The sequence below is a fragment of the Fukomys damarensis genome, unplaced genomic scaffold, assembly GCF_012274545.1.
Source record: "Fukomys damarensis isolate Sample0158 unplaced genomic scaffold, DMR_v1.0_HiC HiC_scaffold_37, whole genome shotgun sequence".
Taxonomy (NCBI): Eukaryota; Metazoa; Chordata; class Mammalia; order Rodentia; family Bathyergidae; genus Fukomys; species Fukomys damarensis.
Genome location: NW_022900949.1, coordinates 49,581,560 through 49,602,013, shown reverse-complemented (window position 1 = coordinate 49,602,013; position 20,454 = coordinate 49,581,560). Strand labels below are relative to the sequence as shown.

The window sequence follows — 20,454 nt, the reverse complement described above, 5'->3', positions numbered from 1 at the left end:
TTTTTTTTTTTTTTTTTTTTTACTTTGTTCTTTTTTCTTTTTCTTGTTTGTTCTTTTCTGTTACTTTGGTCAAATTCTTTAAATTTTTTTACTCCTTAATAGAATCATTTATCTCATTTTTCTCACCTTCTCGTCTTTTAATTTTTTAAATTTTACTTCTTTCGTTTGCCCATTTCCCACCCCCTCTATCTTTACTAATATTCCTTCCTATTAGGCTTTATTAATCTTTAGATATATAGTTAACCCAATGTTATCACTTGTGAATTCTTTCCTATTGTTAATGGTGGTTAAGTTCTGTTGCATTTAGTAGATTGTTTGCTAATATTTGGTTTGTCTGTCTACATATTATAATTACAGATCTCAATTTGTACTTGTTCTTATGGTATGCTAATATTCAATTAGTCTTTGACTATTATTGTTGCTCATTTTGTTGCTGCTTCAAAATGGCATAGTTGTTGCTATTAATTAGTTTTCTCTGTATGCCAATATCTGAATTGTCTTTATGTCATCAACACTACTATGGCTCATTTCTAGAGAACTAGGTGCTGGGCCAATTACAGTGGACTCTAGGGGCCAGGGGTTTAGCTCAGTGGTTCTGCTTCCTGCCATGCAAGTGCAAGGACCCGAGCTCAATCCCTGGTATCAAAAAAAGAAAGACAGTAACATTGGACTTTCTCCTCCCAAATTAACAAAGTTGACTGGATCCTGGGACAAAGGCAAAGGATTACAGTTAGCCACGCCCAGCATGTCACTAAAAAATAGACACTAACTAAAGAGATCGCCATACTAGCAACAAAGTCTTTTCGCTATAATCAACCCACAAACCTCAGCACACAAAATGTTTAATATTTCAATTTTTAAAAATACATTAGAGTAAAAGATACATTACCACTATTTCTCTCACAATACTCTCCATTTTGAACACATCATTCTTGCCATTTTTTTAAATTCAGAGTTGTATGACTTCTAAGACTTTCTTTCTCTAAAAAAATTTTTTTTTGTTTTTATTAGTACATGTTTGCATTCATCACATGGAACTGGTACATGTGCCTAATATTTTAATTCATTTTTCATTCCGTTACTTTCTTCTTTGCTCCATTTCTGGTCCCCTTCCCATATGCGTAAGATCTGTTTGTTTCCAATTATTTTTTTATTTTGCTCTTTATTTATACTTTGGAATTCTCATGTAAGAGAAATTCTATCATATTTAAGCTGTCTCATTTATTTCACTTAATATCATAAAATGACATCCATTTTCCTACAATTAACTCAAATTTATCTTTATAGTAGAGTATAGTTCATTGTGTATTTATTTCTTCATCTGTTGATGAACATATAGGCTGCTTTCAATATTTAGTTATTATAGTTGTGCTGCTACAAACATGGCTATGCAGGAGAAGTCTTTTAACTATTTTTTATTTTTTGGCACTGGGAATTAAACTCAGGAACTCACATTTGCCAGGCAGACACTGTGCTGCTGAGCTACATTCCCAGCCCAAGAGTCTTTTAACTCTTTAGAAAAATATCTAGAAGGGGAATAGCTATATTGAGTAGAATTTCAAGTTTTAATTTTGGGGAATCTTCATACTGATTTCCATGGTATTCATACTAGTTATATTCCCAACAATGCAGAAGGATTCCTTTTCCCCAGAAGTTTTGCCAGCACTTGTTACTGTTTCAGTTCTTGACAATAACCATTCTTTCTGGAGTAAGACGGATTCTCAATCTTGCTTCAACTTGCATTTTTCTAATAGCTACATATTTTAGACATTTTTTTCATGGATTTATTGGCCATTTCTACTTCTAAGAACAATCAGTTGCCAATTTTTTGATTGAGCATTTTATTTTAGGGCTGTTTTGAATTCTTTATATATTCTAGATATTGTCTCTACAGTATAGGTGGCAAAAATTTTTTTTCCACTCTTAAGTTGTCTCTTCACTCTGATAGCTTTGTTTTTTTAAGCGAAACATGTATTGGTACATTTTAGATATACATAATGATCACATTCATCTCAAGGAACTTGTACCTGCACATAACACATCCCATTTCTTCCTTTTTTCCCCCATCCCTACCCACCCCTCTTCCACTCCCCATATACAAAAACTTCATTTCCGTTTTATCCTTCCATTTCTTTCTCATCCCTCCCTTCCCCGCTCCCTTGTTCTCCTCATTTGAACATTTTTCTCCCTCCTCCCAATGTCTAGGGTACATTTTAGTCCTTACTCCACTTTGTTTCTCATACCAGAGAAACAATGCAGTACTTAAACATATGTGTCTGACTTATTTTACTTAAAAGTATAGTCTCGTGGTACATTCATTTAGCTAGAAATATCTCAAGCTTATCCTTCTTTACGCCAGAGTTTTCTGTTGTATTATAAAAACAAAACAAAACCCCACAACTACTTTATCCATTCATTGGTTGATGGGCATTTGGGCAGTTTCCAAGATTACAATTACAAACAAGGCTGCTATTGCAAACTGTGCTGCTATAAACATGGATGTGCATGTATTGCTGTGGTAGGATGCTTTTGCAAGGGGCGGGGGTATTGGGGACTGAACTCAGGACCTTGCGTTTGTGAGTGAGGTGGCAGTACCACTGAGCTAAATCCCTGGCCCAGAATGCTTTTAATTCTTTTGGGATGATAACAAGAAGGGGAATCACTAGGTCAAATGGAACCTCCAGTTTTAGTTCTTTGAGGAATCTTTACCCTGATTTCCACAGTGGTTGCCCCAGTCTATATGCCCATCAACAGTAGAGAAGGGTTTCTTTTTTTTCCCCTCAGCCCCTTCAGCATTTGTTAGTGGTTGATTTCTTGATAACAGCCGAATGATTCTTTCTGGAGTGAGATGGAATCTCAGCATTGTTTTAATTTGTATCTCTTGAATGATCAGAGATGTTGAACATTTTTTCATATATTTATTTGCTGTTACTACTTCATCTGAAAAGTATCTATTCATTTCAAAGGTCCATTTTTGGATTGGGTCTTTAAATTTGGGGGATCTGATTTTTTTGAGTTCTTTATATATTCTAAATAATAGTCCCTTGAAGAAGAGCTGGTAAAAAAATTTTCCCCTACTGGGTTGTCTCTTCATTCTGTTGGTTTCTCTTGCTGTGCAAAAACTTAGTAAGTTAGATCCCAGTTGTTGATTCTTTGTGATAGTGCCTGTGAGACTGAGGTAAAGTCACTGCCTACACCAATGTCTTCAAGAGTTCTACCTATTCTATCTTCCAGCAGATTTAGTGTTTCTGTTTTAATATTTAGATCTTCTTTCCACTTCCATTTTAGTGTAGTGCATGGTCAAAGATAGGGCTCTAGTTTTAATCTTCAGCACTTGCAAAGACAGTTTTCTCAGCACCATTTATTAAAGGGGCTACCTTATTTCTGTGAAGGTTTTTGGCTCCTTTGTCAAAGAAGGTGGCTGAGTATGACTGGAGTTGTTTCTGCATCTTCTAATCTGTTCGACTCATCTTCAGGTCTGATTTTAGTGTAGTGCATGGTCAAAGATAGGGCTCTAGTTTTAATCTTCAGCACTTGCAAAGACAGTTTTCTCAGCCACATTTATTAAAGGGGCTACCTTATTTCTGTGAAGGTTTTTGGCTCCTTTGTCAAAGAAGGTGGCTGAGTATGACTGGAGTTGTTTCTGCATCTTCTAATCTGTTCGACTCATCTTCAGGTCTGTGTGTGTGTGTGTGTGTGTATTTTTTTTTCTTTTTTTTTTTTGTCAGTGCCATGCTGTTTTTAATCACACTAGCTTAGTAGTATAATTTCAAATCAGGGATTGTGATGCCATCTGCCTTGTCTTCATTGCCTAGGATTGCCTTTGTTATTCTAGGTCTCTTCTGATCCCAAGTGAACTTTAGGATTATTTTCTCTAATTCTATGAGACATGTTGTTGGAATTTTGATCAGGATTACATTAAATCAGTATAACAACTTTGAAAGTATGGCCATTTTCATTATATTTGTTCTTCCTAACAAGAACAAGGGATATTCTTCCATTTTCTCTTTGATCTCCTTTTTCAGAGTACTGTAGTTTTCAATGTAAAAGTTTTTTACTTTTTCATTAGAATGATCCCTAGATTTCATTTTTTAAAACGCGCCTCAAAGGTATTGCTTCCCTAGTCTCTCTCTCAGCTTGTTATTCATGCACAGGAAGGCCATTGATTTCTGATTGTTGACTTTGTATCCAGATACACTACTAAATTTGGTTATGAAATCCAGAAGTCTTTTGGTGGACTTTTGGGGTCTTCTATGTAGAGTGTCACGTCATCTTAAAGTAATGATAATTGAATATTTTTTTCTTTGCTATCCTTATTCCTTTCATTTGTCTAATTGCTCTGGCTAATATTTCCAAAACTGTATTGAATAGTGGCGACAGTGAACATCCTTGTCTTATTCCTTAGAGTGGAAGCCTTCAGATTTTGTCCATTTAGTATGATGTTGGCTGTTGGCTTGTCATAGATGGCTTTTATCAGATCAAGGAAAACACTATCTATTCCAATTTTCTGTAGGGTGTTTATCATGAATGGGTGTCACACCTTGCTTTTTCTGCTTCTATTGAGATGATCTTATAGTTTTTGTCTTTGGTTTTGTTAATATAGTATAACACATTTACCGATTTTCTGTATGTTGAACCCTGGGATGAACCCAACTTGGTCATGGTGTGTAACCTTCTTAATAATTTGCTGCATTCTATTTGTATCTTTTTTAGACAGGGTCTCACTATGTAGTTGAGAATGACCTGGAACCCATTATGTAGCCCAGGCTAGTCTTGAACTCACAGCGATCCTCCTGCCTCAGCCTCCCAAGGGCTGGGTTTTTGGTACCGGGGATCAAACTTGGGTCCTTGTGCTTGTGAGGCAGGCAGCGGAACCACTGAGCTAAATCCCCAGCCTGTCAGTATCTTATTGAGGATTTTTATACTTACGCTCATTAGGGAGAGATTGGCTTGTAGTTCTCTTTTTGGATCCTTCTCTGGTTTTGGAATCAAAAGTAATGCTTGCTTCCAGGCATGAATCTGGGATATTGCTTCCCTTTCAATTTCATGAAAGAGTTTGAGAAGTAGCAGCAATAGTTCTTCTCTAAGTATCTTGTAGAATTCAGCAGTGAATCCATCAGGGACAGGGCTTTTTTTGTTCTTGTTGGTAGATTTTTAATTATTCAATTTCATTAGCTGATATTGGTTTATTTGGAATTTTTATATCTTTAGTTTTGGTAATTTGTGTCTCAGAATCTGTCCATTTCCTCTGTATTTTCCATCTTATTAGAATACAGGTTCTCACAGTAGGTATTGATGATCTTCTGGATTTCTGCAGAATCTGTTGTGATTTCACCCTTTTCATCCCTGACTACATGGATTCTGAGCCTTTACTTTCCTTTTTTTTAATAAGGTTGGCTAAGGATTTGTCAGTTTTACTTAATCATTCAAAGAACCAACTCTTCAACTCATTCTTTGTACTGTTTTCTTACTCTCCATTGCATTAATGTCTGCTCTGATCTTTATAATTTCCTTCCTTGTACAAGCTTTGGGCTTGATTTGCTTTTTCTATACGTTTGAGGCTCAACATCAGGTTTCAGCCTGCTCTAGATTCCTGATATGGGTACTAACTGCTCTAAATTTCGCTTGTAGGACTGCTTTCATTGTTGTCTCACAAATTCCAGTATGTCCTACTGGCATTATCATTTAATTGTATAAACTGTCTAATCTCTTTAATTTCATTGTGACCCACTGTTGTTCAGGAGGGTATTGTTTAATTTCCATATTTTCATGAAGCTCTTGTGGAGGGTTTTTGCCATTAATCTCCATTCTTATTGCACTATGGATAATTTCAATGCTTTTGTATTTACTTAAGCATGTTCTATGAGCTACTATGTGATCTGTTTTGGAGAAAGTCCCATGTGCTGTTAGAGAAGAATGTGTATTCTCATGATGTTGGGTGAAACACTCTGTAGATAATCTACTAAGTCCATTTGTTCTGATATTTTTCTAGTTGATCCATTTGTGACAGTGGAATATTGAGGTCCACCATATATAAGTGTATTAGTTCTTATGTGGTTTTTCATATCCATTTGGACCTTCTTTGTCTCTTCTGATCAGTCTTGGCTTGAAATCCACTTTGGCTGCAAATAGAATAGCTACCTCTGATTTTTTCCAGGTTCCTGTCAGACGGAATATTGTTTTTCATCCTTTGACTTTGAGTCTGTGAATTTGTTTTTCAATTAAATATTTTTCTTGTATGCAGTGTAATTGTTGGATCTTGGTTTTTGTTGTTTTTTGGGTTTTTTTTGTTTGTTTGGTTTTTGGTTTTTTTTTTGTACCAGGGATCAAACTTGGGACCTTGTGGATCTTGCTTCTTGATGCATTCTGCCCATCTGTTTCTTTTGATTGGTGAAATGAGATCATTAACATCGATGGTTATAACCAGTATATATGGACGTATTCCAGTCATGTTATTTTCCTGTTGTTGGCTCCCCTCTTTCCTCCTCTAATTTCTTGCCTCACCTAGTGGATTCATTCTGTTTGAGTTCATGGAATTGCAATCCTTATATCTCTTTCTGCAATATCTGTCAAGGCACTTTGGAGTGGAGTTTTTGTTCATTAATTTCCTCAGGTGTTCTATGTCATGGAACCATCTTATTTCTCCATAAATTTTGAAAGACAGCTTCGCAGGGTACATCCATGATGGAGACCACCCTGAATGAACTATAAATTCATAAGTTGACTTTCCATATTAAAAGTCTGAGTGTGGCCCACAATAGCTTGCTGTAGAGGCAGCAATTAGTATGTGAGAAAGGAACAACTCCCCATACCACTGGTTACAGCAAAGGTCTCAAAGATCCATGATACTGTGAGGTCTTGGGTGGCAAGAAAAAAGTGCAGCTATGGACAGCATGACTCCTATAGAAAATTCCTATAAAGACAAAAATTAATCAATGGGAAGAAACAAATTTACCATTAATCTATGAGCTGTTCTTACAAGAATGTTTTATCCCCATGTTTCTAGGTCCCTTGAGTCAGTGTTCTCTATTCCACTGTTCCCTCTACTATCCCTTACCCCTTCAGGAAGCTGTGTGTTCAATAGTGGCAATTTCCAGGAGATAGTGTCTTAGCCTGATAAGAGCTTTGGCCACCCTGGGCCCTCCATTTAGATCTTGTCTTGTCATTTATTATCCTGCTGTCCTACCCTTGGTCAGGTAATTGGAGGTATCATTAGCCTCCAATTATCACTCTGGGTTGCAAGTTATTTTAATTTAGAGCTTGAAATACTTCACTCCAAGATCTCCTTTACTTGATGGTTTGTACTGAGAAGTCTGTCATTCTGATGGGCTTTCCTTTATAGGTGATTTGTTTCTTAAATAACTTTTAATATTCTGTTCTTGTGTTGAATTTCTGGAATCTTGACTATTATATGCCTTGGGGAAGATTTTTTTTTTATCATGGCTAACTGGAATCTTATATGCCTCACTTATCTATATGTCAAATTCTTTTTCCCTGTTGGAGAAGTTTTCTGCCATTACTTCTGTGAACATGTTTTTTATGTCATTTGTGTTATCTCCTTTTTCATTGTCTTCAATCCTTATTCTTTGCATCATTTAGCAGCTGCTGGATTGATTGCTCAAGATCCCTTGCTATTTTTAAGAACTCTTTCTTTTCATGATCACTAACCACAATGCTGTCTTCTATATCTGATATTCTGTCCTCATATTGGTTCATTCTGCTGTGTATACTTTCAATGGAATTTTTAATCTCCTGGATAGCTCTTTGAATCTATTTCAAGGATTCCATTTCTATCCTATGCTGGGTGTTCATGGTTTCCATCATTTTCCTGTTTTGTTTTGTTTTAATCTGTAATTCTGATTTAATCTAGAATCACTAAGCATGTCTTTCATTCTGGTCACTATCTCTACAGTTATCCGAGAAATGATTTCTGCTTTGAATTTTTCTAGAGCCTCATTCATCACTTTGTTATTTTCATGGTTATCATTTCAGAGTGTCAGGTAGGTGGCTTTTGGATTGTTCCACTTCATTTCCCCTTAGGTTTGCCTTTGGTGAGCTGAAAGTCTGGGGAACTGCATGTTGTTTAAGCATCTTCTTGCTTTCTTTTATTATTTAATTCGTGGGTTGATGTTTGTAGACTGCTTATGGTGAGTAGCTTTATTGCCAGAATTCAGAACCCTTAGGAAATGATTACTTCTCAGAGGTTTCTTCCCAGTGTAGCTGGATTTTGGGTTTTGAATCTGTTTTGAGACCACACCTCTTCATTTTATTGGGGATAAGAAGTTTCTGCCTAATTGGCCCAGCCCCAAGTTCTTTGGCACTGGCCTGTATTGTTTTGTAATACCCTTAGGCAATCTCAGTCTTCTAGGAACAACTGATTAGCACAATTATGTCACTTTGGCTAAAGTAGTACAATCAACAATAAAAATAGCCTAGAAAAATTACAAACTGTGGTAACTTAATTTGCCACCTAAACCCCATGATTTAGATTTGTGGTTATAGAACAAAATCTAGAATGAACCAGAAAATTGTATGCAATAAATAAGCCCTGAATATGGTGATTTTACCCTAAGGGGAGAAGATTTAAAATAGACTGGGGGCGGGCAGAGAAATAGAAGCAAGGCTGAAGGACAAAGGAAAAATCAAACAAACTTTGGGAAACTGTTGAAGACAGGAGGGAAAGAAAGGAAGAAATAAAAAAACATAGAACAGAACAACCACAACAAACTAGAAACTGTTCACACTTGTGTAAAAACAAAATCAATCAAGAAAAAACAAAACAGAACAAAAACTGGAAAAAAGAAAATAGGAAAAAATTTTCAAAAGGTCCAATTCAAGATGTGTTTCTGCTGTCAATGGTACACAACGTGGGCACACAAAGTACAGATGTGAGTTGTTTACTCCCAGCAAGACAGCTGTAGGTTTATAGTGGGGTAGAAGATAATCCTAGCAAGCCTGGACCTTTAGTTGCCCCTAATAATAGCTGGTTTCTGGCTATTAGGCTGGAATTGGATTTGTTGATTCTGCATCAGTCCATGTGCCTCCTGCCAGCCTGAACTTCGCTACCTGACCTGACAACTTGAACTTGGCACCCTCACCATGACACAGGGAACCACTTACTAGATGGAACTGGTCTGAACCTGTTCTGAGTTCTGAGCTCAGTTGGCCGCCCATGAAGATGGCTACTGGCCAACTGCCCTCTCCTGGGTGATTATCTGAACCACCAGCCACTGCAGTCCACTGTGTCCACTTCTCTGTTCCTCGGCTGTGTTTTTCCATGGAGGCCTCTGGGGTTGCCAGTAATCACCGTGTGTCTGCAGGGTCAACCCACCCTTCCCATGCTGTGAGTCTAGACTCTGGGACAAAGTGTTGCCTGCCACCTCCCCCTTTTTTGTTGAAGTCTCTCTCTTGGTTGTCCTCATGGACTTCAATTCTTGCTTCAGATACTTCCTGGGTCCCAGGGACACACTTCTCTCCTCCTGTTCCTCATGCTGCATATTCCAATGTCAAGACACCAAATGTCAGAAAGGCTCTTTCTCTACTGCTCACCACTCTGGCATCTTCAGTGTACAGAAGTTTTATTTCATGTGATTCCATTTTTTGATTCCTGATGCTATTTCTTGCACAACTGGGGTTTTATTCAGGAAAATGTTGGCCTAATATCTAAGTCTTCAAGAGTTTTACCTATTTTCCATTACAGTACATTACGCATTTTGTTTTATTATTTAGATTTTGATCCATTTTGAGTTTAGATTAGAACATGGTAATAGATTTGGATCTAGAATCAACTACTGCATATGTATGTGTGTGTGTTTATATGCATATATATATTTCCAAATTACATGCTTAATATTAATATTTCCTCCAGTGTATATTGGCCCCTTTGTCAAAGAGCACATAGCTGAATGTGCCTAGAGTTTTTCCTGCATCTTCTATTCTGTTCCTTTGATTCATGTGTGTTTTTGTGCTAATATCCTGCAGTTGTTTTTATTTTTAAATCACTGTAGCTTTCTATTATAGCTTGAAATCTGGCACTGTGATTCCTCCTCTTTTGCTGTTGTTGCCCAGAATTTCTTCTGCTATTCTGGGTCTCTTTAGTTCCATATGAATTTTAGGATTGTTTTCTCTAGCTCTGTGAGAAATGCTATTAGTATTCTGACCAGGGATCCATTAAGCCTGTTTATCAATTTGGAAGAATAGCCATTTTGGCAATATTGGTCCTAGTTATCCAGAAACAGAGTATCTCTCTCAATTTCCTGAAGTCCTCTTTGATCACCTTTTTTCAGAATACTGTAGCTTTCACTGCAGAGGTCTTTCATTTCCTTTGTCAGGCTAATTACTAAATATTTAATTTTTCTTGATGCAACTGAGAACAGTACCACTTTAACTTCTCAGTGAGTTCATCAGTTGTGTATAGAAATACTATTGACTTTTGTGTGTTGCATTTGTATCTTACTGTATAGCTGAATTTGGTTAATTCTAGCAGTCTTCTGGTGGAACTTTTGGAGTCCTCTATGTAAAGGATCATGTCATCTGCAAATGATAATTTGACTTCTTCCTTTCCTATACACAGTCCTTTTCTCTTGCTGGATTGCTCTGGTTAATTTATCAGGAACGATATTAAATAAAAAGTGCTGACAGTGGACATCTTTGTCTTATTCTTGATTTTAAAGTAAAAAGCTTTCAGGTTTTCCCCATTTAATATGACCTTGGCAGTAGGTTCATCATACATGGCTTTTATCAGACTGAGATAAGTTTACTCTGTACCTATTTTCTTCATTTTCCAGAAATAGATGTTGAATTTTATCAAAGACTTTTTCTAAATCTATTGTGATGATCATATACTTTCCATCCCTGCTACTGTCTACATGGTATATTAAATTTAATGATTTGCATGTGTTCAACCATCCTTGAATACCTGGGATGAAGCCTACTTGGTTATGATATATTTTTTTGACAATTTGTTGCATTCTGCTTGCCAATATCTTGTTGAGGATTTTTGTTTCTATGTTCTTTAAAGAGGCTGGCCTGCAGTTTTATTTTTAAGTTGGATCGTTGTTTAGTTTTGGAATCAGAGTAATGCTAGCTCCCAGGAATGCCTTTGAGTGTACTCCTTCTCTTTCAATTAAATTAAAGAGTATAGTCATTAGGTCTTCCCTGAAGTTCTTGCAGAATTTAGCAGTGAGTCCACTAGGTCCTAGGTTTTTATTAGTTGGTAGAGTTTTTTTTATATATATATTACCTCAATTTCATTGCCTATTATTGGGATTATTTAGGGTTTTAAAATCTTTTTGGTGTGGCTGTGATAATTCGCATGTCGCTAGGAATCTATGCATTTCATCTGGATTCCCAAATTTATGGGAAGACAGCTTTTGGAAGTAATTATTAGTAACTACTGGATCTCATCACTATCAGTTGTGCTTTCACCTTTTTTTATTTCTAATTGCATTCACTTGGGTCTTTTCCTTCCTTTTTTTGGTAAAATTGGCTAAGGGTTTGTCTATACTTACTCTTTCAAAGAATCAGCTTTTTTTTTTTTGGACTGGGGATTGAACTCAGGACCTTGTGCTTGTGAGGCAGGTGGCAGAACCACTGAGCTAAATCCCCAGCCCCAGAACCAGCTCTTTTGATACACTGATTCTTTGTATTGTTTTCTTAGTTTCCATTGCATTAATTTCGGCTCTGATCTTTACAACTTCGTTCCTGGTACTAGCTTTGGATTTGGATTGTTCCGCTTTCTCTAAATCAACAATGGAACTTTTTAGAGACCAAGTGCCCAACCTGCAACCCAAAACCCACTTATTTATTGCAAAGTGCCAACACTGAAATCGCAAATAAATATCCAATGCTTAGCAGCTGGGGGATGCTGGAGCAATTTGGCTCATGTGCTGACAGAGGGCTCTGTATGCCCACTGTAGCGAATGTGCTATAGCTTGCTTCACCACCTCTGTTCTAGGACCTTAAGGCATATCATTAAGTTATTTATTTGTGCTCACTCTTCTCTGATGTGAGCATTCATAAGCCACAGTCCCTCGTGGGACTGTATTCACTGTGTCTTTTAAGTTCTGGTATGTGTTATACTGGTAGCCAATTTTAGGAACTGATTTATTTTGTGATCCACTGATTATTAAATATTGATTTAAACTTTATGTGTTTCCATAATTTATGTGGCTTCTTTTGCCAATGATTCTAGTTTCACTGAACTACAGTATGGCAATGTGCATAGGATAATTTCAATTCTTTTACATTTACATAGGCATGCTTTATAGTATTTGGTCCATTTTGGAAAAAGCTCCATGTGCTGTTGAGCAGAATGTGTATTCTGTTGTTGGATATAACTCTGTAGATATCTATTAAGTCCATAAAGATTCTCTACTATAATTGTGTTGACATTTATCTGCTTTATTACGTCCAGGGTTTTTTTTTCTAAATGAAGTTAGGTGCACCAGTGTTTGGTGTGTATGCATATTTATTATCACTTCCTATTGAACTGTTCCCTTAACCAGTGCAGTGACCTTCTTTCTCCCTTCCTGATCAGTTTTGGCTTGAATTCCATTTTGTCTGAAAATAGGACAGCTTCTGCTGCTTGTTTTCAGTTTCCTGTTAGATGAAATATTGTTTCCAGTCTTTAATTTATAGTCTAGAAACTTTTTTATTAAATGTGTTTCTTCTACATAGAATTCCATTGGGTTTTGTTTTTTGATTCAGTTTGGCAGTCTGTCTTTTGATTGGGGAATTGAGACCATTAACATTGAGAGTTATTACTAAAAGATACCAACTTATGGGCCTAGGATTTAGCTCAGTGGCTCTGCTGCCTGCCTTGCAAGCACAAGGTCCAGAATTCGATCCCCAGTACCCAAAAAAAAAGAAAAAAAACCCCAACTTATTCCTATTATTGCATTACTTCCCTGTGGCTGATTTCCACATTTTTCCTACTGTCCAGTTGCTCAAACTGCCTGGTATACTCATTAAATTTTTTTGGCATAGTTGCATCTATTCTTTTTCCTAGGATATCCTTGAGAATTTTTTGGAGTGCTGGTTTGGTGACCATGAATTTCTTAAGATGCTCTTGTTATGGAAATAGTTATTTCTCCATTAATTTTGTGCATGGGTGCACTTGTATGTATGCGTGTGTGTGTGTGTATGTGTGTGTGTATGGATTTTTGAGACAGGGTCTCAATATATAGTTGAGACTGACCTGGAACTCACCTGCCTCAGCCTCCTGAGTTCTGGGATTACAGGCATGCACCACCACGCCTGGCTTTCTTTCTATCAATTTTGAAAGAGAATCTTGCAGGATATATCAGCCTAGGTTGGATGTTGTTTTTAGGCCTTGAAGCACTTCTAAGCGCCTCTGGTCTTTAAAGTTTGTGTCAAGAAGTGTACTGTAATTCTAACTGGGTACCTGTTATGGCTTGTCCTAAGTGTTCACCCAAAGTCTCATGTGATCATAGGTGGGGCTCTTTTTCCATGTTTGTTTTGGTACTGGAGATTGAACGTTTGTGATGCTGGGATTAAGAATGTGATGAAGGAAAAAATAAAATAAAAAAGAATATGATACAGGGATTAAGACTGCATTGCTGGGATTAAGGTTGCCCCACACTGGGTGTGAGTGCTACCTGCCAAAGGTGGGTAACCTGGATAGAATGTAATGGACAGAAAGAAGGTTTACTGCTGCTTTGCTACTTCACCGCTGGCTTCCTTCTGCCTGCTCTACTTTGCCATGGACTATTTCTCCTATGTGAGACCCCTCTGCCATGATGTCCTGCCTTGGAGCCAGTTGACTATGCACTGAAACTTTTACAAACTGTGGAATAAATAAACCTTTCCTCCTTTAACTTATGAGTATTCACTATTTTGTCTCGGTAACAAGAAAAGTAACTAGATAGTGTCTTTAAAAGTGATTTGTTGCTTTTCGCCAACAGCTTTTGAGACTCTCTCCTTGTGTTGAAGGTCTGGGATTTTGACTATGCTGTGTCGTGAAGAAGTTGCTTTCTAATCATGCCTATTTGGCATTCTATATGCCTCAATTATCTATATGTTGAATTTTTTCCCCACCTTTGGAAAGTTTTCTATTATTTCTAAAAACAGGTTATGGTATTCATGCTGTCCTCTAATTTTGCACTAATTCTAATTAATCTTAGTCTTTGTGTTATCTAGCAGCTCTTGAATCCATTTGCCATGTTCACTTTAAGGTATCTTTGAGCATACAGTTATTTGCATCAGCCCTATCTTCTATGTCTGACACTGTCACTTCTGCTGCTCATATTTTCAATGGAATTCTTTTATCACCTAGATTTCTCTTCGGTACTTATTCATGGATTCTAATTCTTTACAAAGTTGGCCATTCATGTTTGGTATTGTTTTATCTCACTTAGCTTTTTATTAGTGTCTTCTGTAAGCTCACTGGTCTTTTTTTCTTATTAAGTCCATTATTTGTTTAGACAGATCATGTCTCAGTTTACCAAACACCTTATTTATCTGTTTTTGTCTACTCTTACCATTTCAGAAAATCAAGCTGTATGGCATTTGACTTCCTCCCTATCAATGCCCCATGGATCAGCTTTTTTGTCTTCTAATTGTTTTTTTGTTTTTTTTTTTTGCTGCTGTTGCTGTTTTGTGCTCAGGGTGCAGGTTGATTTTAGTAGAAAGACTGTGTTGGTAGTACAGCAATCTCTTTAGTGTCTGCTTTTCAGTGATGCACAATGGGTGTGGCTGATTATAGGCCTTTGGCTCTGTCTTAAAATCTAACCACCCCCATTAATTTGGGAGAAGAGAGTAATTAGTAATAAGCAGTGTAATTAGCCAAGCACATAGTTCTCCAGAAATGAAACGGTATTACTCATGACACTAAGACAATCCAAATATTGGTATACAGAAAAAAACAATTAATAACAACTATGCCACCCTGACATTAGCCATAAAATCAGCAACAGTAATAGAATCAGACATATTGAATATTGGCATTCCATAAAAACTAATAAAAGCTACCACTATATCAACTTTAACCACAGAAGAAACATCTATAGTTATAATAGACATAAAAACAAGCCAAATATTGACCTACAGCAAATACCTGCTAAATGCAACAGCTATTATAATTAACAATAGAAAAGAATTCAAGAGTGATAGCATAGAGTTAACTAAATATCTGACTAATAAATTTTAATAGTAATACTAGTAAAGACAGAGGAGAAGAAGGGGGACAATAAAAGAAAAAGGAAAGGAAGATAGGAAGATGAAAAAAGAGGTGTGAGAAGTGAAGTATTAAGGAATAAAACTTAATAGAATTTGACCAAAGTAACAGAAAAGAAACAAGAAAAAGAAAAAAAGAGCAAAGGAAAGAAAAGAAAGAAAAAGGAAAAGAAAAGCAACCCAATCCCCCAATAAAGAAAAAAAAATTTTAAATTCCTGTGTTTTTGATGAGTGGTTTCTTTCCAGGGTCTGTAGTATTGCATCCACCAGATATGAGAGTGAGATAGTGAATCTTTGCTAAGACCTATATTGTTTCCACACTCACATTCTTGTGTTTGTTTCTGTATCCTGTCCCAATTTCACAACTGGGCATGCTCAGTCAATGATGTCTGCCCTAGGGATGTGAACACACTGGCAATTCCCACTTCTGTATCACTGTGCACGCTGCAAGTCCTGCTTTTCCCTGCCCAGCTTTAAGAACTGTGTGTGTGTGTGTGTGTGTGTGTGTGTGTGTGCGTGTGTGTGTGAGGTGTACCCTTACTCCAGAGCTCACTTGAAGCTGCAGCAACCATCCAAGCCAGGGTATATCTCTTGTCACTAGAGACAGGTCTCCCTCTCCAAGAAATGTGGTCACCTTTCCAGACGACTGCTTTGTTATTTTCTCTGCATTGTCCTCTGTTTTGCTAGTCTCTCTGTGGTTTCTAGTTTTGTTAGTGGCAGTGGTCTGTCAGCTAATTCCAGGAGATCTACTTTTTTTTTTTCTCTTCACCAAGTTGTTATTTCCAGGTATCCCAATTACAGGAGTCAGAGAGGCTCTATCACTTGCCACTTTCTCAAGTAAATTTTGAAATCCTCTTTCATAAGTATTCTTAACTGTGCTTTCCTAGCTGCCTCCATTCTTGATTCAATTCAAAACATTTACCTTTCATGGTCATTTTAATTTTGGGGAAGAGCTAGAAGTCACACAGTGCCAGAAAATGTGGATAAGGACAAACCCACTTCACTGTTTTTATGAGCCTGCCTTTCTGTTGGATAACATTCAGCTGCAACATTCACCAAGTTTTTGATCAAGCCTTGGAAAGTCACTCGTAAAAGAAGACTTCCAGAACTGCTTCAGAAAGTGGCAAGAACAATGAATGGGAAAATATGCTTGAAGTTGGAGTATTTTGAGAGGCATTAATGGCGATTTATCTTTTAATGTAACAAATTTTTAAAATTTAAACCTTTAGGGTCAGGGATTTAGCTCAGTGGCACCACACCTGACTCATAAGTACAAGGTCCTAAATTTAATCCCCAGTATCGGAAAAAAATAAAAACAAATAAATTTAGACCATTACCATCTATTTTGATTATCCCTTGTATCAATACCCTATTATTTGAGAAATCTGATACTAAATTTACCTCTATCAATGTATTTATAAAGAATAAATTGTACCACAGTCTTCCCAAATAAGTTCTGCCAATTAAGTAGTACTTTAAGAAAAGAAAATGTCTCTATTCTATGTAGTGATCCCCTCTTTTCACTATGTGAAAATAGTTACCCTCAGGCCTCTCACCTGACATGGTAGTATGGGTCTTGGCACCACCAAGCTCCTCCTGGGTGACATCCTCATTGGTAACAGACTTCACCACATCAGGGCCCGTGATAAACAGGTAGGAGGTGTCCTGAAATCAGATTCCCAGAACAGTCAATCTGAGATCACCAGAGCTGTTCAGGATTAGAGTTTGCTCAGACAAAAAGAGAAATGCAGGCTAACCCATAGCGGGGATCAAATCCACCTACCCAGACTAAAGACTCAAGTTTTCCAGGCCTCATTTTCTACTTAAAAAATAAAATCTTTGTTGCATGGCTCTAGCTCATCAAGTTAACTTGCAGTGCCATTAACTTCTCAGTGTCATTCATCTGCCGAGCACTGTAACACAGGACTCTGAGACAACTTGCTGTGCACCAAATGCTTCTCTAAGCACTTCACCAAATTGTGTCATTAAAAGCTAGATTTTATTATCACCCTCCTTTACATATAAGGAAAATGAGGCACCCAGATGATATCCACCACTGTAAGTGAAGCCACTTTAAAGACTAATATTAATGCTTTCGTGTTATGAGGGCCACAGGCTTCTCATTTTTAGTTTCTAATTCACAGATAAGGCATATAATTTTAAAATGCTATACAGAACAGTAGGAGACAACGTTGAAAGTCTGTTTTCCAGCCCTTGTTTCCAAGCATCCATCCCTGCCCCTCTATGAGGCTATCTCTTACCTATTTTTACAAGAGACCCACACATACATGAGCACATAATTTTTTCTCATTGTCTAATACAACAGTTCCTTTTTAACCCAAATACTTTCACTGTGACATAATCACTTTCCTTATACACACCTACTGTCAAATTCACTTCTTTTAAAGCACAGTACAGCTTACAAATCATTTCATATCAGTATAGCGGGATTATGTACCATAATTGAACACCTTCTAGGGAAGGTTGCTTATATTGTTTCCAGTACTTTAATAATATACAATTCTGCAATAAATGACTTATTATAATCACCTCTGTAGACTGTTTGTATTTTTTGCTCATTTTTCTAAAGGATAGTTGGCATTTTATACTAAGGAAATTAGTCAATCTTTTCTCTTATGCCTCCTTGTTTGAGATCTTGTTAAGACAGATCTAGCTAGAAAGGTCTTTCCTATTCCACAAAAAGATTACATTAACGGTCACAGCAGTATTATTTATAACAATTAAAAAACTTGAAACATCTAGCCTAGCATATAGGAAACTGAACTAACAAGTTTTTACTAGTAAGTAAAAAGCTAAACAAACTGAAAAAAATCAACAGCACCTAGATCCAGAATGTTGGGTCACTCCAAAATTGGGAGCCTGACAGGCAAAGGCAGAGAATTTATACTTGCCAGAGCAGAAACTCATGAGTCTGAACACAGGAGTCAGGGTTGATGTAAGGAAAGTTGAGCCAGGATTGGCAAGTTACTAGAGGCTCAGTGTGGACAACTGAGAGATAAAAACACAGAGCCTTGTCACTGGGAACCTCACACTTTTTCGAGTTTTACCTCAAGGAACTGGACCACAGTCAAAGAGTACTGGAGAAAATCTTAGTATGGTTTCAATCTAGAATGTCCCCCAACAGTTTCTTGTGTTTAGAGAGGGAGCTGTTGGAAGGTGCTTGGACTGTGAAAGCACTATTAGTGCACTGATTACTCCATTATTCAATATGCTGTTAGGAGGTTGGACTTGGTAGGAGGTAGTCATCAGGGATGTGACTTGGAAGTGTGTATCTCCTTCCCCGGCTCCTCTCTTCTGCTTCCTGGATGCCATAATATGAGCAACTTTCCTCCACCATGTCCCTCTGCTGTATCGTTTTGGGAGATTTGTATATGCACATAACATATTTTCATCACTTTTATCAACCCCATTATTCCCTTGCCCTGCCATCTCTCCAGTTGCACATTTTTGCAGGGGTTTCAATGTGTATCATATGCATTGCTCATATTCATCCCCTATTACCTGCCCTTACACCCCCTCTCCCCTCCTCTTATTCCCTTTCTCTTGTCTAACAACAGTCTCCCTTCTACTTTCTTATCGTCTTTTGTGGACTCCACATATTAGGAAAAATATGCAAAATTTGTGTTTTTGAATTGGGCTGCTTTCTCTCGATCTTCTCTTCCTTTTAACCTTGATGGTTATTCACTTTCTCTTTTCCCATCTTTTCTGCTTTTCTATTGTAACTTTTTATTCTTTTAGTTTACTCTATTATTTTTATAGTTTTTCTATTGTTATTGGTCACTGGTTTTAACCAGTTTTACTGTATTTCAATATCTGGATTGTCTTTGTCTTTGTGTCATTGTTACATCTTGTTTTTGCCTCTATGAAAAGAACAAGGGATCAAGCCCTCAAAGAAGGCTTTTCACTAAGACCCTCACATAAAAGTGGAAGAGGTATCCACCCATTTGAAGTGCAAATTTCAACACAGAATCACAATATGAAAAAAAGACATAACTCTTCCAAAGGTTCATAACTCTTCAGTAATTGAATACAAAGATGTTGAAATGAATGAAGTAATGGAAAAAGAATTCGACAGACTAATTTTTAAGTGATCAATGATTTCAAAGAGGATACAAATAAATGCCACTGAATAAAGTAAGAACGATAATGCAGGATATGAAAGAGTGAATCACAGATAGAGATTATGGGGGAAAAAAACAAATCTTGTAACTGAAAAACTCAGCACATTATATCAAAACCCAGTGGAAAGCCTCAGCAATAGACTGGCTCAAGCAGAAGACTGAATTTCTGAGTAAGAAGATGGGATGATAAATTATTATAGTCAGACACTAATAAAGAAAAAATAGGAATTTATAAACAAAACACTCAAGAATTCTGGAACATGACTTATGAGTTGTAAGCACAGAAGATGGTGCCAAGCTACAGATAAAAGGCACGGAATCTATTCAGTGAAGTAGCAGAAAATTAATCTTGGGAAACACATGGACATCCAGGTATCAGAGGCATTTAGAATCATAAACATGAATGACTAGAAAAGAATGTCTCCACACATTATACTTAAACTGTCAGGGTACAGAATATGGAAATAGTTTTGGAAGCTGCAAGAGAGAAATGCCTAGTCCCATATAAAAGCAACCCATCAAAATAACTACATATTTCTCAGCAGAAACTCTAAAGACCAGGAGAGAATGGAACAGTGTATTTCAAGCCCTGAAAAAAATAACTGCAAACCCAAATTACTATATCCAGCAAAGATATCCTTCAAAGTTGAAGGAAAATTAAGACCTCCAAGACAACCATACACTAAGGGAATTCAAGACCATAAGCCAGAATTGCAGAAGATACTTAAAGGAATCCTATCCACAGGAGAAGAATAGATAAATAAGAATTAGGAAAGAAACAAAAATTAGAAAAAAACAAAACTATTAGAATTAGTACAAATCTTCCAATAATAAGCCTGAATGTAAATTATCTTAATACTCCTATTAAAGGACAGAACCTGCCAGAATGTTTTTAAAAAACAAAACCCAACTGTTTACTGCCTACAAGCTCACACCTCACTGGCAAAAACACACAGAACAAAAGTGAAATGATGGAAAACAGTAGTCCATTCAAATGGAATCCAAAAGCAAGAGTCACTGTACTATTATCTCACAAAGTAGATTTCAAGCCAAAATCAGAAGATATAAAGAAGGCCACTACACATTGGTAAAGTAAAAAAAAAAAAAAAAAAAAAAA

At 36.8% G+C, this 20,454-nt stretch overlaps 1 protein-coding gene across 3 annotated transcripts in view; it reads right to left on the bottom strand.

Annotated features, from left to right (window-relative positions):
• The window catches only part of Pccb (propionyl-CoA carboxylase subunit beta), a 76,289-nt gene that overhangs the window by 25,156 nt on the left and 30,679 nt on the right, over nucleotides 1-20,454 (bottom strand). For all 3 annotated transcript variants that reach the window (XM_010625513.3, XM_010625512.2, XM_033759470.1), the window contains one exon: nucleotides 16,752-16,860. In XM_010625513.3, coding sequence (XP_010623815.1) covers nucleotides 16,752-16,860 — 109 coding nt within the window. The remainder of the gene's footprint in view (nucleotides 1-16,751; nucleotides 16,861-20,454) is intronic.